This window comes from Cheilinus undulatus, linkage group 21 (genome assembly GCF_018320785.1).
Source record: "Cheilinus undulatus linkage group 21, ASM1832078v1, whole genome shotgun sequence".
Classification (NCBI taxonomy): domain Eukaryota; kingdom Metazoa; phylum Chordata; class Actinopteri; order Labriformes; family Labridae; genus Cheilinus; species Cheilinus undulatus.
Window position 1 is genome coordinate 22,173,244 of NC_054885.1, and position 18,656 is coordinate 22,191,899.

Below are 18,656 nucleotides of genomic sequence, written 5' to 3' on the forward strand. Positions count from 1 at the left end.
GTTCAGTCATAACAGTATCGTGTGACGGACATCAACAATGACAGAGGGTGATGGTAAACAGAAAAGAGCAGTAGTATCTCGGCTGAACAGCGCCCTCTGTACAGTGTTTGCCGTGCATTAGCTTGCAAGCGGACGTGCATGCACGCGAGCAACAGATCCACGCGCATGCGCAGTTCATTGTTTTGACTGAAAATGCCGTCGGTTTCGAAAACGGCGGCCAATGCGTCCCCTCAAACCGAGAAACCTACCCACTATACGTGAGTAAAGCTGCTGCAAATAATAACACAATAACACGCGACTGAAAACGTTATCTGCACATGCACCTACGCGCGTTTGTATTTTGTGCATTCCTTAACTCTTGTATGTGTGTGTGAAAACATGGTGCTTTTCCTGGCTTTGTGACTGCCTACCGTAACATAGCAAACAGCGACTGCACGCTAACGACATCAGCCTCATTGTAGGAAACTCTGCTTTCTTAAATCTGCTTATTAATAAGACAGTTGTTAATGGTGTCGTCTAGCACTGATTTACCGAGTTGATGAATTGTTTCGAAGAATAGGTTGAGTGTTATGCCGTCAACTCGGGCTGCTAAACGATTAGCCAGGAACTCGCTATCCAGTCTGCTTGTAAATAGCTCGGCCTTATTTTGAGTTCCCTCTTGCTACGCACATTTATACACGTACGCTCCGCGTCTTTCAACAAGTGTTACGTTGAAAACTTACGTAGTACGCTCCGTGAATATCAAGCTAACGCTAATGACCCAAAATATAGTGTAGGCTCCAACACTAGCAGCAAAACACGACTCCTAAATGTCCTTTAACTTTTTCATTTTCCTTCGACTTATTTCTAAGTCAGTAGCAATTTTGAACACAGGATTTGTCATTAATTTTTGTCTTTCCTCGTTGTTTCAGATACTTGAAGGAGTTCAGGACCGAGCAGTGCCCGTTGTTCCTCCAGCACAAGTGTACGCAGCACAGACCCTTTACGTGCTTTCATTGGCATTTTCTCAACCAGCGGCGAAGACGACCCATTAGGAGACGGGACGGGACCTTTAACTACAGCCCCGACGTTTACTGCACAAAATACGACGAGACCACAGGCATTTGCCCCGATGGCGATGAGTAAGTCTCTGTTCCAGTCACTGACAGCCTTCAACCAGTGTGCGTCGTTAAGCAGCCGCTGAGCTGCTGACAAATGTTTTGTTTACATATTTTAAGAGAGGTTCATTTTAGCTGAGTAAAACGAACGTTAACTTCAATATAACGCATTTCACACCAAAAATAATTACGATTAGCAGGATATTTAGTCATAAGTAAATTGCAATATCGCAAATGCAATTTAATATGTCATTATTTTAAGTTCATCTTCTTGTTTATTGATAACAAACACAAGTAAAAGGGCATTCTACAAAAGGCTGAATGATTTTGGAAAAAATGCCATGCGAACTGTTGTGTTGAAGGAAATAATTATTATATGTAACTCATTTTTGGTAAGACAAACAAATACAACCATAAGGAAAGAAGGATTTCTGCAAATTATTCTAGAAAAAAACTGACATGTTAATGTTTTTATAATTTAGTCAATAACATCTGCTGCAAAAATAACTGCATATTAAACTAGTTTTTTGACACATTTCAGGTAAACAAAATATTGCATCCTCTGCAAATGGAAAATTGCAGTAAGACATATTGCAAATTAATTTAAATTTTCAATTAACTGCTGAGCCCAACTTTCCATTGCTATGTGTTGTAAAATACCACAGTCTCCATCATTTTTATGATCAAGAGTATTTAAAGTTATTGAAGCTTGAAAATAATTCAGATTTTCAGACAAATTTTTAACCAGCAAGGTATATAGAGAAAGTGCTACTATGCACCAGAGTTCATGTACCATTTTTGATGCTGAAAACAATAAATGACTCAGTACTGAGTAGGACTTTTACTTTTGCTGTGGCATTGAAACAGGTGTAGTCTATTGTTTGATTTAACTTGAATTGAATCAAATCTTAAAATTCTAGTTTTTAAGAAAACAAAAGGCGTGTGTTGCAATTATGGTCAGCCTTTTTAGGGACAAAGGGGTTTAAGACGTGTTTTCTTTATCCATAGTTAATTACATCATATATACAAGGCAGGATACAAATTACACCTTGCAGCTATTTGTGTTTTATAGGGCCACCAGGAAGGTATTGTGTGTTTTTGTTTGCTATGATAAATGTACTACTTTGAAAGAATAATATGGAAATGATTTGTTCTTTGTACATGTGTGTGCATTATAGGGAGAAAACAGTTATTCTTCAGTATGTTTACATTGGAAAATGAAGTTTGCTAGCTTTCTTATGCTTTCTCCCAGTCATTAAAGGATAGCTTTAACAGATGCATTTTTAAAAGGGACTCTTCTTCGGACTTTTTCTTGTTGAATGCATGTACATATTTTCGTTTGAACTAATTCATGCAGTTTGGCTGTTCCTCTGTCTTTGAAAAGAAACATATTGAATGACTATTGCTCCTCTGAGATCTTCATTGTTATATTTTTTATACTATTATTTTCAGATAACCACACCAGGTATATGTTGTATCAACTGTGTGTCAGTATTTTCAAAAATGTCAGTTCCCCATTATGCCTTAAGGATAATATACCAATTTGAATGTTTTCATCTTATGTGTTGCAATAAAGGCTCTATAAGGCCAACAGCATCAGTTGTTCTCTATCATCACATATGAAATTAGGTTTACAAACATTAAAGTCCCTGTAAAGTGAAATCCAAACTTTGTGTCTTAACACACTAGATATGTTGTAATAAGGTTGCTTTAAACATGTGAAAATACTGAGATCTATGTTTGACTGATTTTTTTTATTTAGACTGTCAGAAAGTTGATCACCTTTTTCCTAGCTTGGTTTTATTTGGGCGGTGCAAATATAGGATTTAGGACCTCATGATGTCACCAGTCTTAAAGGGGAACTACCACGCCCCCCTAATGCTACAATGAAAGAAAATCTCCAAGCAACTAATCTCAGTACAGTCTGTTGTTAGCTTATGTCACTATTTGCTATGTTTTTGTTCACTGGGTGGTAAATTTCCTAAATCTGTCAGCTACAGTGACCTATGGGTAATTAAAGCATCATAACAGAGGGATTTGTCCCAGAAAACAGTCAATTTAATTTCCATCTTCCGTCTCTCTGCTTTGGCGCAAAGCCAGGCAGCTGCGCTCAGATCAGAAGCATTTTTAAAATTTGAGAGGATCGTATTTATCGTGAGTGGGCGTGGCTTCAGTTCATTCAGCTGGCACACCCACACCATCCTAGAGCAGATTCTATTGCCTCATTTCTACTGATTTTAAAGCTTGTAACTGTCTTTACACAATTTTTATGTAAATCTTTACTTTTACCTTCTTTCATTTCATTTTCTAAAAGCCTAACTAGGGACAGGAGATGGAAACTAGCGATAGCTATAATCTCTAGATGTGAAACATCAGTTACTTTTAGCTTGTTTGTAACAGGCTAAAGTTTCACTATGTAATTTGCATTGTCCCTATCAAATAAACTTTATAAATAAATAAATATTTATGTAAACCCAGAGATGTTTTTCATGACCGGAATTTGGCCTGATGGTTCACAACACAGTGGCCTGTCATACAGCAAACCTAAAATAAGGATTTAAAAAAATGTATTTTACAGGGACTTTAAAGCTCTTGTGAGCATCTTCTGGTTTGTCTTGGTTTTTTGGCTCCTTCTGTGAACAATCAGTGCTTCTTATCTGTTGTCTTGTAGGTAGTGTTTATCAACAAAAAATCTCATAAAGATGTATCACTGAAGAATCTTTGCCATAAAATTAATTTAAAAGGCTGTGTCTGCTGCATGCTGTTAATCACTCGAACAACTGCCACCACCAGAAGTCAATTCAGGCAATTAAAAATTATACAGAAACGTTCATTTTTTTCCAATGATGGTCTATTTTACCTCTGCTCCACATAAAGAAGTGTCATCATTAATATGTGTGTTTTCACCTAGATGAATAAAACTAATAGGGGCTTTAAGTGACAGGCTTGTGGCTTTCAAAGAGTAACATATATTCATTAGTATTAAACTGTCTCATCACACAGAGACTGGATTTCTGAGTTCTTAAAAAGAGATGGCATATAATCAGCTTCTCTGTGTGACTTAGAAATGGCACAGTATTTAATTTAGCCCCACATAGACATAGAAAAAAAATCTGATTATTGTACTAATGGAAAATGAACAAATGCACTCCTTACAGTTCCTCCTCTGCCAATTGCTGCTATTTTTGTATGACCTTATGTGTTGCTATAGCAACTGTTGCTACTCAAGACAGGAAAAATTGGCTTTTGAAGAGGCTTATTGGCCATACATTTCTTGAGGCAGTGCTGGTGTTTCGACCTTGGATTCAAAGAAGCAGATTATTACATTATTATGATATTTAAATAACTGAAACATGTGCAGATGACAGAATCTCTGTCTTTTAGTATAATTAATAATCCTTATGGGTTTGTAATGATTAGCATGGTGGAGTAATGTTTTAATCTTGATGCAGTGTTTTCAGCTCCATGTCTAAAACAGCCACCAAATGCAACAAACAGCCTGCATCATTTCAAGTTATATCCTGTCACAATTATGAGAAAAGATCAGACTAGTGCAACCTACTGTGATGTAATTCATATTTCATTGGATGTCTTGTTGATTGCTTAACTTCTTATGCATTCATATGATGTTATATCCAATAACCTTTATTCAGACGGCTTATTTGAATCCATTGATAACATATTTTAATGATGTGTCCTTTTCTCCTTAGCTGCCCTTATTTACACCGGACCACTGGTGACACAGAGCGAAAGTACCATCTCCGCTACTACAAGACTGGCACTTGTATCCATGAGACGGACGCCCGAGGGCATTGTGTGAAGAATGGCCTCCACTGTGCTTTTGCTCACGGGCCACATGATCTCCGACCTCCAGTCTATGATATCAGGTGACATACAAAGCAAATAGTGGCCTCTGTTTTCCCTGCCAAGCTTTCACTCACAAGACTCACAATGGCATGAACAAACCAGCCAATTTATACATAATATAAAGCAGAATAACTTCACTGTAGCAGTTTGATTGATCACAGTATGGTTTGTTACTAGATTTTAGAGTCTTGGTTCAGTGAATTAAAATCAAAATACAAACATTTGACACTCAAATAATATTTCTGAGTTTGATGGTTCTCAAAGAGCCTGGGTGAAGTCAGCCTAACTATAAGTTTTCCATAACGTTGTAAGAGTGTTCAGCCAGTACATTTTTGTAACTTTTTGTGCATCTAGGATAAAACTAACCATACATTTTGGCTGCAGAGAGATTCAAGCACAAGAGGCCCTTCAAAATGGACAGTTGGGATCAGGGGAAGGTATTCCTGATCTACAGCCGGGTGTGCTAGCCAGCCAAGCTATGATTGAGAAAACTCTCACAGAAGACCCTCGGTGGCAAGGTAATAACCCCCATCCAGATACTGACAGGCCCGCGCAATGTAAAACTATACACTTGCCTCTGTCCTCAATACAGGTCAAATGAAAATTATACTGTGATTTATTTTCTTTTTTTTTTGCAGACACCAACTTCGTCCTAGCCAACTACAAAACAGAGCAATGTACCAAGCCCCCAAGACTATGCAGACAGGGCTACGCTTGCCCCCACTACCATAACAGTAGAGATCGAAGACGAAATCCTAGGAAGTTCAAATACAGGTGAGAAGTGATGGAGATTAATAAGATAAACAGTATTAAGTTTGTGAAAGCACTAAGTTTAAGGTTATGTCTTTGTGAGTTCAGGTCCACTCCCTGCCCTAATGTGAAACACGGGGATGAATGGGGCGAGCCCTCAAAGTGTGACAGTGGAGACAGTTGCCAGTATTGTCACTCTCGCACCGAACAGCAGTTTCATCCGGAGGTGAGGGAATTATTTTATCTTAGAATTAATAGTATGAAGGAAAGTTTGCTGCTTAAAATGATTGAAGATGATTGAAAAAAATTGAATAGAAATAGGAAAATATTTAGATTGTTTGCTTGGTTTAATAACAGAGATGCTATATAATAAACAATGGTCACCGACTCTGTTACCTAAGCCTTGAGAAACTGTGACCAAAACAACTTAAGTAATTCTAATCAAAATGTAGGAAATTCATTTTGTTGTGATACATTGCTGCAGATGACAAGTTTTTCTTTCTTTTAGATCTACAAATCAACCAAATGTAATGATATGCGACAAACTGGATACTGTCCCAGAGGACCGTTTTGTGCATTTGCACATGTAGAAAGTAAGTACTTAATACACTTTCCAGGGATCATGCAGATCCCTAAAAAGAATTGGAATTTTCAAAATTTAAGGCCAAAAAAAATCTTATTTTTACCAGTAAGTGGTCTTAAATTTTAGAAGGCAATTTGCCATAGATGTATTTGTATCCATTATGTTTTTTTTTACCTACATTTATCCCATTTCAATCATAATTTTTTTCCACATATGCTTGTTGTTATGTTTAGATAAATATCACCATACTGTAAATTGCTAGAAAAGAGGCATTAAATGTGCCAGAAATCATTGAATTTAGGTGTTAGTGAACCAAAAATATCTTTTTAGATAATACAAATCTGTTTGAGTTTCCAGTTCTGTTTCGATTCAAGATTTTTAGAACCAATGTAAACAAATATTTTAGGACATGTGTCAACTAGTGGCTTTTTTTGCTTTAAACATTAATTTTCCATACAAAACAAATGTAGTTTATCATTTCCATGCTCAGTGCATCAGGCATGATAAATTTCTTCAAGGTCAGCTGATATTTTATACTAATTCTACAAATACTTCAGCTTTAAATACAGCAATGCTAATCAATATCACATTTACCTCACTGATCAGTCAAAACAGAGAAGTAGAAATGTGTCTTTTCCACATTTTTTCCCATGCACTTAGTCTTTTTTTTTACGAGTACAATTTTTGGGTCTTAAGCTACTGCTGATGCCAGGACAATTTTTTATATTTCTTCTGTAAAATGGTCTTAAATAACGTAAGGATGGAGTTTGTAATTTTGTAACCTAGCTAAATTAAGTGGCAGTAAAAACTGATGCTGGAAATCACAGTCCTTTTTGGTCTGCCGACATTTTAAAATAATTAGTCTTAACCTTTCGATTTATAAAAACTGGTAAATGTTTTAAGATGTTTGCCCCTTTTGACTGAATTTAATATTCTTGCTTTCAGGAATTCCCTCGACAGAAGAGACCATGAGCTCATTGCTAACAGTGATCCAGTCCAGTTCACAGTCCCAGCTGGGCTCTCAGCAGTATTCAGAGTGTCCAGTCAGTGAGTGGAACAGTGGAGGCAACTCCACCACCAACACAAACAGTAGCAACGGACAAGTAGGAAGTGTAGGTTTCTTTTGTTCTTTCATGGACTTCAACTGACATTTGTGTCTATATGCTGCTCTCGTTTTCCTATTCATTTATTCTTTATTGTGGTTTGATTGGCCATTGTTACTTTTTCTTTAACTGTTTTATGTACCATGATTAGATTATTTTAAAATAACTGAGGCTATTTCTCATATAAATGGATATCTGTGACAGTTACGCAGTAAAAACAGCTTGTCATCATGTATTTTTCTCTGTTGCTTTCATTGTCAGTTCACAGTATTTTATCATTTTTCTTATTTCTTTTATTTTCTGTTTTGATCATCATTTAATTGCAATCATTTGCACCTGTCTTTCTCAGGTTTCATGTTCTAATAGCACAACTGTAACCCCAAGCTCAGGAAGTGACACTTTGTTATCCCCAGTGGGATCCATCTGCAGGCCCAAATCCTTAACTAACAGTAGTTTATGTTCAGAATCCACCACATCCAGTGCCTCATCTCTGACGTCTAACTATCCCAAAGCTCCGGGCTTTGAACGTGAGGATCAGGTACACATACTGCTCTGCATAGCTTTAATGGCATTAGGCATCACACAGACAACAAAAGCCTCACCATCATTTATTTTGAACTATTGTTTTGTTGATTTGTCATTTATTGTTTTCCATGTCATTTTTTATTTAATCACTTTAGGATATTTTTACAATGACTTATTTCTAGCGCTACTAGTGGCAGGTAGAGTCATGCTAGAATAAATACATCCTGACAAAAACTGCTCCAAAAGTATACCACAATGTCTCTGTGTAGGGAAACTAAATAATAGGAGACATTGTAACAATGCTAAGGTGGCTTTCTAACTGACAAGTTATTTCTTTATTTGATCATTTTCAGATAAAGAATAAGGGGCAAATGGATCAAAAATTAATGGACCAAGAAAAACAGGTACTTTGACTTACTAGAAATCCCCAGAACTGTACTAACATAAGGGAATTAAACAACCATTCTTTGTTTTGTTTTGTTTTTTCCAGACACAAAATACTGTATTCTCTGCGGGAAACCCTTTGGCAACAAGCTTTACCTCCAGTATAACATCAAGCTTGGCGTCTAGTATCGGCTCAGATAGTTCTTCACCCACCACCTTATCAACTATGAATGCAAAAGCCACTCCTTTCTATCCAGGGAGCAACACAGTGGAGTCTGTCATAGGTATGTGCATTTTAAGTTACCATGTTTAGCTATACTGTCTCTTTGTCATTTAATGTCACCCCTTTGTGCTCTGTTTTCCCTCAGGGTCTGCTCTGGACCTGAACTTCAGTGACATCAATGTTGCATCTCTTGATAAGGAGTTAGAGGAGCAAGACAACAGTGTCGGACTAGCAAGTAAAGGCACCTTGTCGTAGTTCTTTGAGGAGTGGATAAGTTATTACCATTTGTTTTTTAAATTATTTGCAAAATACCAACAGTTTTCTCTTTGTCTTACAGGTCAAAGAATGCTAGGTGGATCCGCTCCTGTCAACATTCCTGGCTCCTTGGCTCGATCCTCTTCTTTTAACTCTTCGTCATCGCTCTCCACCTCCCCACTCAGCTCCCTCTCCCAGTCTCTGTCGCAGTCACTGCTGTCTGGGACAGTATCACAGCAAAATCAACCTTCAAACATGTTAGCCAAGCAAGAGCATGGCCTCCTGGGAACACCCAACTCCTCTTCCCAGAATTCTTTGGGTAGGCTGATAGTATCAGATATTTTTCTACTTGTGGGCTGGAAAGTCTGTAAATACAGATTTAAATCTCAGTCCTGTGTGTGATGAAAGGCTTTGTTTTACTTACTATATCTGTATTCTGTTACCTGAGTACTGGTTAATGGGATTAGGTGGTATTTACTTTATAATGCTGTCATACCCTCCCAAAATGTTATCTGGGCATACAGTATTACCAACAAGTGTTTCAAAACCACATAATAAAAGCGCTTGCTGGTGTGCACGAGCTATCACAGCAAGCAGAGCATGCCCCTCTACAGGTGCTTCGTCTAGTCTAAAAAACAGTGGTTATGAGGTGACGTGTACACAATGGAAGTAATTTATAGTTGAAGTATTGTTTTTAAACTTAAGAGCAACATTAGGACAGAGTATCAAATGAAGTTCCTCTCTTTGTCTTCGCTGTCTACAACACAGATACGCTCTCTTTTACTCTTTTCTCCCTCAGTTCCTCCCTGAGGTAATATGAGAAATAATGATCAAGTATTACTTTATAAGATATCTTGAAATGTCAAATAATGTTCAAGCTTCATCCATAAAGGGAAAAAAATTACCAGCTTACATTTGTCTTTTGGGCTTTGTCCTTGAGTTTTAACTCTTCTTCTCACACTTAGGTTTGAATGGAGGAGCTAGTAACATTTGGGACTTCGTAAGTGGCAGCTTTTCTCCGAGTCCATCTCCAGTTTTCAGCAGCCTAACCTCGGCAACCAGCAGTGCTGATCTGACCCGTCTTTTCAGAGAGCTGGATGAGGCCAAGAGGAAGATCAAACAATGGGAGGAGGCCTGGCACCAAGTCAAACAGGTCAGTTTTATACATTTTTTTCTTTGCAATATGTTTATTAGATTTATGTGTGAGTTGTTGTACCTTTCCTGACAATGTTTGACTCGCTTCAGGCCTGCGAAGCTTGCCAGAAAGAAGCTCATGAAGCAAAGGAACAAGCAAAAACGGCCGAGGCAGAGCGTCAGCTGGCAGAACAGAAATGGGAGGAAACTGATCGCAAGTTGAAAGAGCTCCAAGGGGACTTTGACGCCCTTTGTCGAACCCCTGGAACTCCTCTGCTACGTAGCTACGGAGAGCTGGAGCAGCTCCCTTTGTCAAAGCTTCACTCCATCCAGAGTCAGCTGCGTAATGACCTAGACCTTATAGAAGGGGTAAGAAAGACTAGATCTCACACAGCATTTCATCAGTAGCATGTACATAGTTAAAAAAAATTAAAAAAGAACAACAGTTTATCAGGCTTTCATTCAGATCTACGCTTTGCCATCAAGCATGCAAATCGAAAAGTCTGCATGAACTGTGTCCGATAAGTTGCAGCTGATACTCGTTCTTTTCTCCCCCAACAGGTAATATATATGCTTCAGTCAAAGAAATGTATAGTTTGCCAAAAGCATGATCGTTGCATTGTCCTGCAGCCTTGCCAACATTATGTACTATGTGAGAACTGTGCACCTAGTAAAACCGAATGTCCCTACTGTAGAACGAAAATATTGAAGTGGTGATGTAGAATTACTCAAGGTACTATTTAAAGATTTAGCCCTTTGAAAACTACTAATAGATATTACAATTTCTAAATAGCAATGTCTGTTTAATACAGTAATTAAATAAATTTAGAATAAACTGATGCTTGACTGACAAAGCAAGTAGTAATGAAAATTAGATTATGCACAGTTGTTTAAATTATTGTAGTTTTTGCTCATTTTATGTGAACATCACCTTGGTCTTTCAGTCTGAAAAACAGTGTATTACAGCTAGAATTTTTTCAGTGTGGTCAAATGCTTAATCATGTTTGGCAACTTAAAACGGAGATTCTGTTTACACTTAATCAAGATCACATTTTGACTAAATGCGTAATGCAGCTGATTTTACCCAAACAAAAAATGCAAATATGCATTGCAAAACTGTCAAATTATGCATATCTTTTGATAAGAAAAAGACACAAATAGCACCAAAAAAGAATGAACGTGTGGTTGTTTATACAAACAGATCCCTGAAAAGGAGTTTGTATTTCGATCCCTTTGTTTTGCTGTTTATACAGCAGCAATACTTCACTGCCCTTAGAAGATAATATGGTCCCTTGAAACTTTTTCTACATTTCTAAAAGCACTTAAATCCATGTACAGCAAATTTAAGGGTATGTTCTACCAACTTTTCACAGATTACATTGGGATTATATTTAAGGATAGTAGAAAAGTCACAGTGAATGTGTTACTCCAGATTAGCATATTGGAAAACATAAAACCTAAACTCTTGGACTTTAATAGATTACAACAAAAAGTAAGGAAATTCGTTTTTGGTAGTTTTTTTCTTTGTTGTAGCAATGCTTCTTGGCAATAAATAAATCTTATACTGTTGGAAAGCCTGTTTGTTTCCCTTTTAATGGTACCACATTGTTAAGGAACATACATTTGTGGGATGAGCAGCAGAGCTGAATATGTGGGTTGTACCGTGAAAAATTTTCCAAATCTCCTCTTTCAGTGCCACACAGCTTATTTTGCTGTTGTCACTGATTCTTGTTTTGAGCTTCTAGTACTCCGAGGTACTGAAAATCTTTTGGTCAGGGATGAGTTCAAATTCTGCGTACAGCAGTTGAATCGTAGGGTCAAAGTGTGGAGAAGACGCGTAGGATGCTATGCTGATTGCTGCACCAATAGAGTAACATATTTTGATGGAGGCCGTGTGATGGTGTGGGGCGGCATCTCCCTCACTGGAACAACAAGGCTTGTCATCATTGGAGGCAATCTCAATGCAGAGAGATATACAGATGAGATTCTGCAAGTAGTGGTAATCCCATATCTCTACAGTGTGCTTTCAAGGTGCAACATCATCTCCTTCACTGTTTCTTTATTCACTGTGATGCTGACTCTCCTGCCAGCCCAGATACCCAGCTCATAGACAGTCAGGATTGACAGGTTTGCTCCCATAGGAAGCTGAGCAGCTTGCAGGCTGATCTCCAAGGTAACGCCTCTTATGACCTCAACATGGTGTGGGAATTGGCCTGGTTGGAGCAGTGGGGCTTCTGGGAGCTCAAGATCAAAATCAGACATAAGGACCACAATCAGCCAGGACATGGCTGTCCCTGACACCAACATAGACGAAGAAAAAGGGAAAGCCTCCCAGATGTCTTGTTTCTTCAGACTCCAGGAAACAACACCAAACAAGAGTCAATGGCAGAATACGCTGTTTGGCATTGGCAGAGAAGATTTGGCAGCTTTTTCCGAGGTGCAACCCTCATACTCATTTTGTTCACCCCACAAATAAATATTCCTTACAAATATGGCACCATTAAAAGGGAAATAAACAGGCTTTCCAACAGTATAAGACTTAATGTCAGGATAAATGAAGAAACAATCTACCAAACACAAATGTCCTTACTTCTTGAGTTAAGTTTATTTTGATATTCAACAATATTATATCTTAACTCAAAAGACAGAATCACCAGTTTTTAAATCACACACTAAACCTGTCTAATCTTTATACAGAATGTCTTCAAGTATTTTTTTATTTTATTTCCAGTAATTCTTATGTGGTTTGATAAGCATAGTAGTAGAATCATCAAGCAGACTTTGTAGCCTTTTTATCTTCAAACTGGAATTAAAAATCCCCAAATTGTGATAAAAACCAACATAACTACAAAAAAAAGTGGAGTTTCATATTTTGCCATATTGCCATGGTTCAGTCTGGAGTAGAAAGAATTCACTGTTTAAATGTTAGAAAGGCCAGATTAGTCTCACTGAACCAGTCTCGTTGTGTTACACATGAAATGAGCAACACCCTGAGTGGACTTTTTCTTTACTTGTGAGGAAAACATTGAAATGAAAAAATAACTTAGAAGCAAATAAGATGTATTCTTGTAACCTTACAAGTATATAATTCCCCCTCCTTTAAATAATATGCAGCGTCTAGCTGAGTCTTGTTAAACAGGCTGCTGCCTACTGTTACAAAAAGCACTTAAACATCTAAAGCTGCATACCCTGATGTGTACAAACATAACACTACAATGGGAAATGGCTCCCTTCAACAAAACTCCTGTCTAAAGAAGAAAGTTCAGAAGTAGCCTTGTAAAATATTTCAGATGTGATGAGGTAAACGTAGTGAAGCAAACAAGTAAATTGCAGTAAAATGCAACATTTTACTGTGTTCCTCTCTAAGAAAAGTCTTTACTAAAACCTTAAATTCAAAATTTTTCAATTGCAGTCAAGCATCGTTATTTTGACTAACTTTCTGAAGAATTTAGATTTCTAACTAAAGCACTTTGTTGACTTGGACTTTATTAAAGGGTATATAGACATTTGCTTTAAGCTGCTTTGTAGGTATTCTTTTGTGTCTTTTTTAGATTTATAATTTTTTTCTATATAAGCTAATATCTGAAGCTTTTGTGTCTACTGTGAAACATTGTTTGAATATTTCATGTTTCCTATTGTTAAATCATGGCATGGTTCTACATATTCATAAGATTTAATAGAAAAGTACTTAATAGTTTCTACTTTCATAGTTAGATTTATAAAAATTCAATCAAATAAGTGCTAACTAAAAATGCATTTTAGGCATAACCAGCAGCTGTAATATCAGTAAGGCACATGCTACATTTTAAGGCAGTTATTCAATCAGTTAGTTTTGTTTTGTAGAGATTTATATAGCCTAGCCATTAGAGAAGCATGTATTGTATTTGCTTAAAGCCTGAACTGGTGATTTTTGTAGGAATCTAGCCTCTTGACTTTGTCGAGAACATATCGGCCTCTAACTCTAAAGTGCCTTGCCTTCATTGAAAAGCTCACGTGTAGAGTTGTCTGAGCAAACACAAGTAGTTGAAGCTTGTGCACAGGTTTCTGCAGAACGTGTCTTTCAACTTTGCAGAAGCATTGACATGTTTATGACTATTTGTATGTACATATATATACACATATATATATATATATATATAGATAATTAATGGCCAGTATATTTGGCCCAATCCCATGAGTATTTCTGCTGAAGATAGTTGTAAACAAACATTGTCAGTGCCTGTGTCTTGACTTCAAACTTAGAATCAATCCCTCCCCTCTCCCCTTTTAAACAGCCACCCACTCATTCCTCAGTCGTGGTGCTCTTTTGGTGCAGCTTCAGTCTTTAAAATTAGTTTTTTCAATTAAATGGTTGGGAGTATGCAAACATAGGACACATGAATTTGTATAGCAACGTATATAATAGCTTTTTAAACATTTCAGTTAATTAGTTTTATTGTGATAAATCTGCAGTGAATGAAGAATTCATTTGTTAACTTGTAAGTCAGATTTTGCGTAGGGTTTGTGCTTTGGTTCGTCTAATTGAAATGACCTTCTACTGTGTTGAAAAATCTTTTTATTCTTGCTTTAAAATTCTATAGAGAATCATGTATCTCCAGGTACACCTTTTTGCTACTTATAAATATGGGGAAATGCATTGTTTACATTCACATACATGACAACTAAACAACTCAGAGGAAAATATCAAGGTAATTAATGGTATTTTAGCATTTTCATGATTATAATACAGCATAAAAGGCAGGCTACACACTTCTGGTATTGCATGTTATTGCGATATATAAACCAGCTTACAAAAGAGAAAAAAAAAAGAAAAAAAGTTCGCACTGTGTGTCACTGCCAGAATATTCGTATTGAGTTCTATTTAGTGTAGTAAAGGCTAATAAATTCTGCAAGCTTCGCTGCTACTGGATAAAGGTATTAATGTAGTTTCTTGTTAAACATTTAGATGTTTGAATGTTGTGCATCCACAGCTCAGATTTCAGAAACATTTGTATCTAATTTGACAAATCTTTATTTGATTGAATTCTTCATTTGTAAATCCATTTAAGTCAAAGTTTGAGTTCTTTTGTAAACCACTTAGAATGATGTCACAGACCTGTACTGCTGTAGATTGTCCCTGTTTTTTTTAAATTGAAGTTAAATGTATTTGTGTTGGACTTTCCCCCCTTATACACTGGATAACAGTGTAGAGTGCAGCTAATTTCACAGGATCTTTTGGTATATTTTGTTTTGCCTGTGAAGCCAGTTAAATGAATGATGTCTAGTGTGATAATCTAAAAAAATGAACCAAAGTGGTGTTCCTATTGTGTCCAGAAATGTATTGTAAAGGGAAAATTTACCCTTAAAGAGAATTTAAATAATAGTATAGGACTGATCAGCCTGTACGTGTGAACTGAGTGTTTCAAGATAAAAATGTTCGCTCTGAGCAAAGTCCGAAGGAGTTTTGTTTTGATATTTCCTTCAGTGGGACACACAGATTGTCCTCTTAGTGAGTAAACAACAGGACTATGCCAACAGCTTACATTAATGGACTAGAGCCCATTTTTTGCAGTTTTACCAAAGACCTGTACTGTTGTTATTTGTTTTGTACTACATTTCATCCTTTGTTTGATTTCAGTATGAATCTAAAATGATTTAAAAAGTAATCACCTAGTACCTTAAATAGTTATTGTTCATTAACAGTAATTAACAGTAATTAGCATCTTTTTTAATCTAAAGTTAGCTATAGTGAGTTGATACACAAATGATCAAAAATGCATGGGTCAGATCCTTAAAAAATGTGTATTTGTATAATTGATTTTGTGTTAAGTATACATTGACGTTTATGGCAGGTTTGTGCAATACTGGCTAGCACATGCTGACCTTAAGCGAGGATTCAGTGTCGGTTTAAATGTTGTCTACAGTGAAGGAATGTCAAAGGTGATGACATTTGTGCTTCTGAAGTGGCCATATAAACTTCACTACAGCTGTGTTTTGAAGTTGACTTTTGTTTGTTGATTTAGCTTAACTACATAATCTCAATCACTTTGGAAATTGATGGTTATGCATTACATGCTGTTCTGATCAGCCTACAGTGACTGTAAGGTGCTTTCTTTCTATCTGATTCTGTTTTTTTCCTTTAAAGCCGTGGTCCAAATTAGTTTTTTTTTTTTTGTAAAATTACAGGGGACAGATGATGATTGTGACAAACATTAATGGCAGATACAGACATAATTAAAACTATTATTTGTTGTCGGCCCTTAGTCTTTCTATTGGTGTACTTGCTCTGATTCAAGATTTTAAAAAATAAACATTCACATGGTAAGCACAGCTCTTCTTTCTTTTCATTTAATTTGTGACATTTCTAATGGACCAATTTTATCCTCAAGTCAATCTGTGCCTTGAATACATCATGTTGATTGGTAACAAAAGGATATGCCTCAGAGACAGATGACAAAATATAATCAACTAAATTAAAATCAAAATTCCAGTGCCTTAAAAGTGTTTTTATGGACCCCAATGTGATTCCTAAATACCCGGGCCACTTGAGCAGAAAGGAAAAAAAAGAAATGAGATTTTCTTTATTAGTCCCCAAGGATGAAGTGAAGGTTGTAGATGACTGATAATTGCCTGTCTCAGTCTGTATTTGCCATTCTATACTGAAAAAAACAGCAATATTGAAATAATTTTGATCTCAATTTGCCATTTGGCACCAAAAACCTTTGTTTTTGTGAGGAAAAAAAGCACCAAATGGGAAGAATCTTGTAAATGAACTGTAGTAGATGTATCATTATGCTCTGCGTTGAAATAGGTTAATCTATTTTGCATTACTGTTAGTTGTTGTGTTGTCTTTCTGTTTTTAATATAATGAAAATGGAGCCTGAAGATTTATGCAATCTTGTACATGTATATGAGTATGATATATGGAGCTGTTCAAATTAAGTAAAGTTCTAGTACAACAAGTGTTGTCTAAAGTAAATAATCTGAATGTGGAACCAGATGTTCCATAGACTTTAGAAATTTTCAGTAGAAATGTTATTTTAACATTGAAGCCCTGAAATATTGAATGTATTGTTCTAAATTAGATATTCAATGAATAGGTCACTGGATATTATGGAGCGCAGTTAATTCATCATGATGTAGCATCTAGTTGTAAACTGCTATTCAATAAAATTTTTTAGAACTTAAACAAATACAAGTTTTCAAGTTTCTATTTGTCAGCCTAATGTGGATATATAAGGAGGAAATGTGTTTTTCTCAGGGTAATACAGTGAGTTCATAGAGAATGTGTTAAATCTGAGGAAACACCATTTCAGCAATTTATTTACTAAATGTCAGTGGGTTTAGATATTATTTATAGAACAAAAAATATGTCCCATATTTTGAGACAAGCTGTATCGCTATGTAGGAAACTTGGTATATTGATATTTCTTTGTGTTGTGAACACAAAAATAGGTGCAAGTCCTAGAGTTTTAGGTTTTTCTTTTCTACATTGAGGATTGTGTACTGCATATTTTCTGTAGTGTATTACTAGTTTGCTAACACTTGTTAAATTGTTACACTACAGTTATGCAATGGTTTACAGAGTTCACAAAATTATTTTTATCATCTTGAGAATTAAAATAATTTTTCATCTGAAACGTGTGGGTACTCTTTGTCTCAAACACAACTTTGAATCGATGTGGAGTGCTGAAAATGCTGCTTGCGAGATGGAATCAGAAAAGGAGAGAAAAGAGAACTTTAGGAGAATACAAAAATTTACTTAAAAAAAAAAGAATATAAATCAGGTATTTCTGAACAATTTAACTATCAGGAAAAACATAAAGATGCTAACTGTCTATCTTGTGCATGTACATTGACTTGAACCTTGTGGAACAGTATAAAAAGGGCTCTCAGGAGACGAGAACACAAAATAATCTGCTCAGCCTGAATGACAAATTTCAATGGTGATATTTTGTGGGGGGTGGGGGGGGTGCACAAATGTCTTAAGACATTTACTTTGATTTTTGAATTCAGCTTAATATTTAAAGGCCTTGGAAAAAAGGGAGAGTGGAGCTTCTTCTTTAAAAATGTGTTATTTCTGGGCTTTTAATGCCTGTATTTTTAGGGAGAAGGACAGTGGATAGAATCAGAAACAGATAAAAGAATTGGGGTGAAACATACAAAAGGAGCCACAGACTGGACTTGAACCTGGGCTGCCAATGTACATGGGTGCGACTAAATCACAAGGCCATATTACTTCTTTCTCAGTCCGTGGTAGGGGGTCAATATTTAGTCTATTTTTTCCACCTCTGGACCCTTTTAGTAATACTGCTGTGGCACAAATAAAGGGTGAAAATATATGAAAGAGTAAATGTTTATACAGGCATAGCGCACTTTAGTTTTGTTGTACCAAACTTTTCAAGGAGCAGGATTAATCTGGTCACAACAGTTTCCCACTGCAGAGCCAGGCTGAGTCAGGGTGCCAAAGATGAGCCAATCTTTAGGTACACACAAAAAAAAAGAGAAAAATCAATCGATGATTGCTCTTTGTGAGAAAATGGACTCAAAAACAACTTATTTCAAACTAGGACCTCGCACCCTGTCAATTTCTGTACATGTCACTTGCAGTGTCTGGCTGTTAGTTTCCTCAGCTCATTATCCAGCACACTTATCCTCCCCACCACCAGATAGCAGCCTGACTTCAGCAGCAGCTCCAGTGGAGAAAGCTGGGAGCTGATAGAGGGGGTGTAGACAGGTTGTCTCGGTGAGCTCTG

The 18,656-nt window shown here is 36.6% G+C and overlaps 1 protein-coding gene across 1 annotated transcript; it reads left to right on the plus strand.

The window, feature by feature from the left end:
• The first annotated feature begins 160 nt into the window (after nucleotides 1-160).
• On the plus strand, nucleotides 161-17,540 carry unkl (unk like zinc finger). Its single transcript, XM_041817145.1, has 16 exons — nucleotides 161-257; nucleotides 912-1,121; nucleotides 4,808-4,984; nucleotides 5,349-5,482; nucleotides 5,603-5,738; nucleotides 5,823-5,940; nucleotides 6,223-6,307; nucleotides 7,243-7,409; nucleotides 7,750-7,938; nucleotides 8,279-8,329; nucleotides 8,416-8,593; nucleotides 8,678-8,767; nucleotides 8,870-9,106; nucleotides 9,753-9,940; nucleotides 10,033-10,290; nucleotides 10,483-17,540. Exons 1-16 carry the CDS (start codon nucleotides 193-195, stop codon nucleotides 10,636-10,638), a joined length of 2,439 nt encoding a protein of 812 aa, XP_041673079.1. The 5' UTR covers nucleotides 161-192; the 3' UTR covers nucleotides 10,639-17,540.
• The last annotated feature ends 1,116 nt before the right edge of the window (nucleotides 17,541-18,656 follow it).